Below are 7,955 nucleotides of genomic sequence, written 5' to 3'. Positions count from 1 at the left end.
GGCGCTGTACAGTAAAACCACAGAAACATTTTATTTCAACCTGTTTACCCTATTTTGGGCATGTCTCGATTTCAATTCATAGCAATGGGATGAACAAGATCATTGTTTGACAAATACCTGCTTTTTTCTGTTATCGTTTGGTCCTTTTTCCTCTCTCCCCCCTCTTTCAGCTGAGGCTGAATCCGGGCCTCAACCCGACGCAGTTCTGGGTTTAAGACAGAAGAAGAACACCTTTGCCATCACAACTCTACTCAGGGACGTGCTGGCCATTGGGAAAAGCGGGACAACTCCCGAACGGGACAACTCCCGAGCGGCCATTAGGAAAAAAATAAAAATAAAATGTCGGCCTTCGTTCCATTTTGGGGGCTGTGCGGCCAACAAAGTAAATCGTAACTGTCGGACAGAAACCTTGTATCTCCAAGTTTCAAATGCATACATTTTTTCACAAAGCAAAGCCCTGCTTCATCATACAAGGCCGTTGCACAAAAGTAGTGAAAACAGCAGATCTACAAGCACACAACGCCTCGCTGTGCGAGGCGTTGTGTGCTTGTAGATCGGCTGTTCTCACTAGTTTAAATCATTTTTAAAATGATAAATACAAAACAAACGGTTTTGGACATATAAGGTTTCCACCCGACAACGACGAAATATAACTCAACTCTTTTTCCCGGGCTGAATCAGGGGCCCAGCACGTCCCTGACTCCACTAATGTGGTCATACTGTTAGTTCTCCATGTTGTTTGTTTTTCATTAGGAGTGTCTGTCCATAGCTTCACTGATCATATCGTTGATTCGTCGTTGTCGGGTGGAAACCTTGGATGTCCAAAACCGTTCGTTTTGTATTTATCATCTGAACAATATAGTATGATGCGAGGCATTGTGTGCTTGTAGATCGGCTGTTTTCACTAGTTTTGTGCGACGGTCTTGTATGATGAACCAGGGCTTTGCTTTACCAAAAAAGTACACATTTGAAACTTCAGATGGGGCATGGTGGGGACCCCCGACCCCCTGGGTCTGAAGTAAGAGCAAAATGGCAGCCGTGTGAACATGGTGAACGGTCAATGGCTTTAACACCCAACTTAAACCAGGCCGGGTTTAGACGACCTGCAGGTATCCGTCCTATTAGCTTCTATTTTACAAACACAAAGAGGTCACAGGGGCAGATAGATACACATGATAAGCAGCTAACACAACCAGACGTCGTGGAAAGGAGAACCGAGGCTTTGAAGTCTAGCAGTGCTGAGCTCAGTGCCACTGATAAAGACCATCTGGTGATGTTAGGGGTTGATATGTGTGTGTGTGGGTGGTGGTGAGTGTTGAGGGTGTAGACGGCTAAGGACAAAGAGGAAAGAGAGGGCAATGGGTTGAGGTCAGAGGCACAGGAGATGAGGTGTGGGAAACGTCCCTGGTTCCCTCCCTAAAGGTCCTGTCGACACATTGTCTGCCTGCCTCCCCTATATCTCACTAGCTCACCTCACCTATCTCACACTGAGTCGGGACCCGTTTGTGGGTCGCCGACAAATCTTTATGGGTCCCTTAATTCTTGGTTTTATTATTATTTCAAAACATTTTCTAAAAACATTCCCCAAAAGCTAAGATTTGCATTAAAAAAAAGCAATAAGTAATTTAATTTAAACATTTATGAAAAATCCAAGAAATTCCATAAATTAGAAAACAAATGTTTGACATGTCGTGAAAATAGCAGATCTACAAGATTACCATGCGGTGCGAAGCGACACGTTGTGAGCTTGTAGGTCTGCTGTTTTCACTAGTTTGGGTCCCGACCAAAAAGGTTTGGGAACCACTGCCCTATCTGATGCTGTTAAACATCCAGTGTGTGTGTGTGTGTGTGTGTGTGTGTGTGTGTGTGTGTGTGTGTGTGTGTGTGTGTGTGTGTGTGTGTGTGTGTGTGTGTGTGTGTGTGTGTGTGTGTGTGTGTGTGTGTGTGTGTGTGTGTGTGTGTGTGTTTTACTGGACTTGTGATGGCCAAAAATACAATATCTAAGAAATAGACATTTTCTTGCAAGTCACAAGATCAATTGACCATATTCACACGGCGGCCATCTTACCATTAAGTCAATGAAATGCCACCCTATGTAGGTACAGTTTTCAAAGCAAATTTCAAACATGGCCGCCAGGTGAATATGGTCAATTGTTGTTTTCAGGTTGTGGTAGGCATTTAGAGGTTCTTTTAGGGGGTTATGGTTAGAGTTATGCCTGATTTAAGTAGTTGTTCGCTGGTGTTGCTCACTGTACATTGCTGCTCACAATGTGCTGCAGTTAGTTGTGCCCCAAAAATGGTAAAATAAAAATTGCTAACGTACATTTCTCCTCACAAGTATAGTAATACAAATAGTCGCTGTCTGGTGTCCAAAACCGCTCCTTTTTTAAATCATTTTAAAAATAGATTTTTGTATGCTTGTAGATCGACTATTTTCACTACTTCTGTGCGACAGTCTTGTATGATGAAGCAGGGCTTAAACTGACGAAAAAACAAATGTGAAACTTAGAGATAGAAGGTTTCTGCCCAACAGTGACGAAATGTGTGTGGGTGGGGGGTGTCAGTGAAGTCTCTGCTTGAGCATGAACTCAAAGTAAACCATGTGTTGCAGACCAAAGCCTCGATCCCAAGTTGTTGGCATCGGGCCAGGCAGGAAACTGCTTCTTCAGAAGACCAAGATTTCATTTCCGAGTGCCAGAATTTAGTGGGTTACTGGAGCAGCGGCTCTTGTTGCTCCCACAGAAGTCACCAGGTCCCCTCTCACTTGAATAGCTCAGAGGCAAATAATGCCATCATGCTGACTTGGTGTCAGCTGAGAGGAACATGTGGCACTGTTAAAAAGAAAATTCTAATATTACTCTCACCTCCCCTGCTGCGGCAAAAAAAAAAAACGCAGATCTTGGGATTTCATGGCTTTTCTCGCTTTTACCGACTCCAAGTGTGTCAGCTATAACGCATTCCACACATGACACTAACACCTAGGATATAAGCACCACACAGTAGTCATGTCCGAGTCATTGTCGAATCAGCAGTCCTATATTAAGCAATCACTCTGATTTCCCTATTTCATTGGTCCTGTTAGCCTTGAGGAATGTTTCACCAGTTCCCTATGTCAAGAGACAAGGTCAGACATGGCCCTGTAAAAATCTACCTGCAAACCAAGTATCTGCAAAAACAAAAAACAAAGTAGGCTATATATAGTAAATAATGCTATTATACTGTACCGGTAGGATGTTTTCCCTCATTCCTGGTGCTGTAATACTCAAGATCCTGTAACCCAAAGAGATTTTTTATGTTTAACCTTTTTGTATGAAGGTAGAATTGTTGCTATGTAGTGAAGAAACAGTGCATGTGTACAAGAAAGAAGACTTGAGCAAGTTAATATTTCTTTTGCAATTAGATATGCAGTGGTTCTCAAACTTGGGGGTCGGGACGTCCCCAAATTATTTTGTGGGGTCCCCAGATGATTAGCTTAATGTAAAAAAACTGGCCAAACTGTCAAATATGAAGTAAGCAAGAGGTGAACATTGTGAAAATAGCAAATCTACATGCTCACAACACCTCGCAGTGTGAGGCGTTGTGAGCATGTAGATCTGCTATTTTCACAATATTTATCTGTGGAACTGAGTCACATTAAATGTAATACCTACAATTCCAAGTGCTTGTCAGGGTTGGGGTCCCCAGTTCATATATGTTTATTTTGGGGGTCACGGCCTAAAGAAGTTTGAGAACCCCTGAGATATAGCATATAAACTGACACGCACGCACATGCACAGCACAGTACATGCACAAGCACACCACACGCACACAGCAGTACATTGCCTCCAGTGTTGTCCAGCTTCTTGTCTATCTTGTCTCGGAGGTTGCACAGTACAGGCTCTATGGCTCCCGGGGAGCTCAGAACAATCTTCTTCACTGTGTCTTCAGTCACATGGAAGTTAAGATTGGCCAACACCTTCCTTCACAGAGAGCACACAAGTAAAGCTGTTTGCAGTCAACAAAACATGTTATACAGTAGAGTCAGGCTGTTTGTAAATGTGATATTTAATTTTCATGATTTTTGAACATTTTGGGATATGTTTGACAATTAGAAAATCTTATACCATGCCTATAGGGGTGCCAGAGTTAAGTGGTTAAGAATATATATATATATATACCAAAAAAAAAGATAAAATGTGAGAATTAAAAAGTTACATTGCAGTACTAGCCATTCATCAAAAGGCTCAATAAACAGCAAACAGAAAGGTCTTCAGCTTTTATTTAAAAGAACTGAGAGTTGTAGCAGTCCATGCAGATGTGCGATATCATACTACCATGGGACACAAGCTGTTTACAGTGACAATTCAATCCATAAATCTATAGCTGGCTATATTCCAGGACTGTGTCCAGGGAGACGATGAGTGGGTGTGTTTAAACCAGTTCTCACAGCCTATTGCTGAGGCTCAAACTTTTTCAGGACCTCCAAATTAATATATATTTTTGGCCATGGACCCCCTTCTGAAAAGATTGTGTGCCACTGCCAAGCACCCCCATTACAGTTGTGTTGTTTATTTTCCCCCTCAAAAAACAGTAGGCCTGGGCCATTTTTGAATAGCAGAAGTAGTCTATATAGTGTCAAATAGTAGGCTAATAGAAATAGTGTCAAAGTAGTTAATTTTGCTTCAGACACCCTCAAGGACCCCCTCAAGGAGTGGGGTTCTTAGAATTTGAATATAGGCTAAGACTTAGTTGTACTGTACAAGAACATACTAAAATTTATATTGACAATTGGACTGCCTAGTTTTCATTAAAGACATTTTACTGGAAGTTACCAGCCATCATGCTACCAGCAGAAAGTGTTCATAAAGACACATCTATTATAGCCTACCTGTTGAGAATGTTCCAGTTACTCAGCTTCTGCTGCGTAGAGCTTGCAGGACTGTAGTTGTGCAGCTCAACCAACTTAGGGAAGAAGTGCTTAACAAGTTCTGCAGCCATTACTAGAAACGGGTCAACAGACATATTGTAGGGTCAAGATAGTGACTAATTATTATTACAAAAATGACGACTGTCAGTCTGTCAAACTACAACAGCATCCGCTGCTGGCCAAGCCATGAACGTACCCCCATCGGCGAAGTCTCTTGTGATGTGTCTTTTCGGACGGGACAATGGTATTTTATCTATCCATGCGTACAAATCCTGCAATGTCTCTTCGTTCAATTCTTGGTCCATTTTTCACAATGCCATATCTGGTAGGCCGTAGGCGTACAGTTTGAACACGGATCCAACCTGTTGACAAGCGCTTGCTAGCTATAGCTTGCAAACAGGTTGTTTTCTCCGTTGCTATGCAACCAGTGAACAATGGCAACTCGTGAAGGGACAAAATACAGGATAATTCGACCAATTATTGTCGCCTACTTGAAGGGTTACAGGTAATAAACAGTTTGGAGGTAAGAAAATAAATAAATGAAGATCCAATACAATTTTGGGGGGTGAAAATGTTGTTTTATTGCTGCCATGTGACTTACAGACAATAAAACCTCAATCAACTTTTCAAGTTAATTGTCAGCATACAAAATTGAGAAAACTATAATTTGTGGCGTAAGGCCATTATGGTCATTTGATATGATTCTGGTAGGTTACATCATGATTACATTCATTTAATACAATATCTCAAAGATCTACATACAGTCAAATACTCATGATATCAACATTCATTGAAAAAAATAGTAATAGTAATCACAGTAAGGTCAAGCATACAGTAAAGTAATTCCCAAATGGTTTGAAGGCAATCCAAAAGCCACAAATCATTTCCTGTAAAGTGCTTGTGTTTGATGCCAGATTTTTAAAAATAAAAATCTCTTAATCTCTTCTGTTCTTTCTTGGAAAGCTGTACCATATCATACAGGAAATATACTGCAATAGCCTACAATCAGTTAGTAAAAAAAAATAATCACAGCATAAATTGTCAGTGCAAGTGCTTGTAAGGTAGTTCCCTCATCCCAAGATAAAAGCAGGGAGATCTTTCCCTTAAAATACAAAAACATGTTCATCACAATAATCTTAATTGGCATTGCCAGTTGTCATTTAAAGATAAATAATAAATATCTGAAATTAATCTGCCATTTTCAGAGAGATAGTGACTCACAAAAACCGAGGCCGTTTCATACATTTGCTCCATCAGCAGTGTGGACAAAGCATACTTGAGTAAATATTAAGTTCAAAATGACATTTGTTTTTTATATCAATGAATGCATTGCTGTATTGAAATGAAGACATTTCCCTAGAAAATAAATCATGTGCGTTGTGGGCTTGTATATAGATCTGCTATTTATTTTAACTATATTTGAAATAGGAAGTGGTTATATAATTCATAATATAATTCTGGGTCAAAAGCAGGATATTTCTATTTGAAACAGTGAAAGTCATGTACTTTCAAAAGAAGAAAAAAAAGTACTTAAGTATTCAAGTAAATTGGTAAAGTAAATCGGCCAGTGTATCTCCAAGTTTCAAATTTGTAAAGCCCTGCTTCATCATACAACAAGACTGCTGCACAAAACTAGTGAAAATAGCAGATCTACAAGCACACAACGCCTCGCATCGCGAAGTGTTGTGTGCTTGTAGATTGTCTATCTACTATTTTAGATCATTTTTAAAAGGATAAATGCAAAACGAACGGTTTTGGACATACATTGTTTCCACCCGACAACAACAAAATGTACTTATAGCTACTGTCCACCACTGTGCCTCACTAGTTGTACTCTTCGGGTCAACACAGACCAACGTAGCCGTAAAGGGCTGATCAACACACACTGGGTGAATAACTCCAATCCACTTCTAGTGGCAGTAAAACTGTGTCTTCTGCTCTCTTCTTAAGAGGTGAGAACTGGTGAGAACTGGCTGGTTCTGATGCCTCCCTACTGCAGTCATCTGGGCTTGCTGGGGGGCTGCAGAGCGGCCTTCCCTGCTGCAGGCTGGAAAACCACACACGCACGGGTGCACAGGCGCGCGCGCGCGCACACACACACGCACGCACACACACACACACACACACACACACACACACACACACACACACACACACACACACACACACACACACACACACACACACACACACACACACACACACACACGGATGAGTGATTCACCCTCCCAATGCAACCCCAATTTCCCCTTTCCAACCTTGCCAGTTACTTCCTGGACATAATTATTTTCAACCCCTCCCCCCTCTGTATCTATATCTTTCTCTCTCTGTGTCTATGATATAGACAGACATTACAATATTAGCGTTGTAATATTTTTGTATCGCTAATTTGTTTAGCAGTGGCCGGGAGAGTTTAGTGCAGGCCTGCGGCACATAATAAGCCTTATACTCCTAAACACAGCTGGGCCATTCCTTTCTCGTTACTGTTGGGACCGCATCCAAAACCTCAGTGTTTTCCCCCCCCCCCTCCTAAATATCTAAATTCCTTGAATTATGTTAAGAATGTTTAAATGCCAACTGTGAGTCTTATTGAGACCTCTGGTATGTTGCCTCCTCTGTATCAAGCAGGGAGTATGGTTAATATCGAGCACATACCGGTAGGAATCTCATATGAGACATTACATACGGTTTACATTTACTACAAAATGTATTTATATACCACATCATACATATAATACATAAGTAGAAAACTCCAATGGTTTCAAATACACACCAGTTGAGTTTGTTTCCATGGAGAGGATATCCCACAAGGCTTCACTGGAGGCACTGGTGGCTTTGTTTTGATCTGACAAAATATCAATATTAATCATCAAATATATTTACTGTAAAAACATTCTGCGATAGGTGTTTGTATGCAGCGTGTGCATGTGCATGATGTGCATGTGCATGTGCATGTGCATGTGCATGTGCAGCAGAGGAGCGATGTGATTTCTCTTACCAGCTTTGTTCCAAGTGGTGGCAGAGGTCTGGATGGAGCTAGTGGCCTGGC

At 41.3% G+C, this 7,955-nt stretch overlaps 1 protein-coding gene across 1 annotated transcript in view; it reads right to left on the bottom strand.

Moving 5' to 3' along the window:
* Window positions 1-5,211, bottom strand: part of spef1 (sperm flagellar 1) — a gene marked incomplete at both ends in the record, with an annotated part of 6,948 nt that extends 1,737 nt beyond the window's left edge. Inside the window, 5 exons of the mRNA XM_080740740.1 lie at window positions 1-4; window positions 2,865-2,872; window positions 3,818-3,959; window positions 4,868-4,979; window positions 5,103-5,211. The exon at window positions 1-4 is cut by the window's left edge and continues 93 nt beyond it. Of these exons, the coding sequence (XP_080596866.1) occupies window positions 1-4; window positions 2,865-2,872; window positions 3,818-3,959; window positions 4,868-4,979; window positions 5,103-5,211 (375 nt within the window). The remainder of the gene's footprint in view (window positions 5-2,864; window positions 2,873-3,817; window positions 3,960-4,867; window positions 4,980-5,102) is intronic.
* Window positions 5,212-7,955: the final 2,744 nt, after the last annotated feature.

Source organism: Nannobrachium achirus (assembly GCF_963921795.1).
Source record: "Nannobrachium achirus genome assembly, chromosome: 13".
Lineage (NCBI taxonomy): Eukaryota > Metazoa > Chordata > Actinopteri > Myctophiformes > Myctophidae > Nannobrachium > Nannobrachium achirus.
The sequence above is the reverse complement of the archived record's forward strand: the minus strand, read 5'-3'. Positions and strand labels throughout refer to the sequence as shown.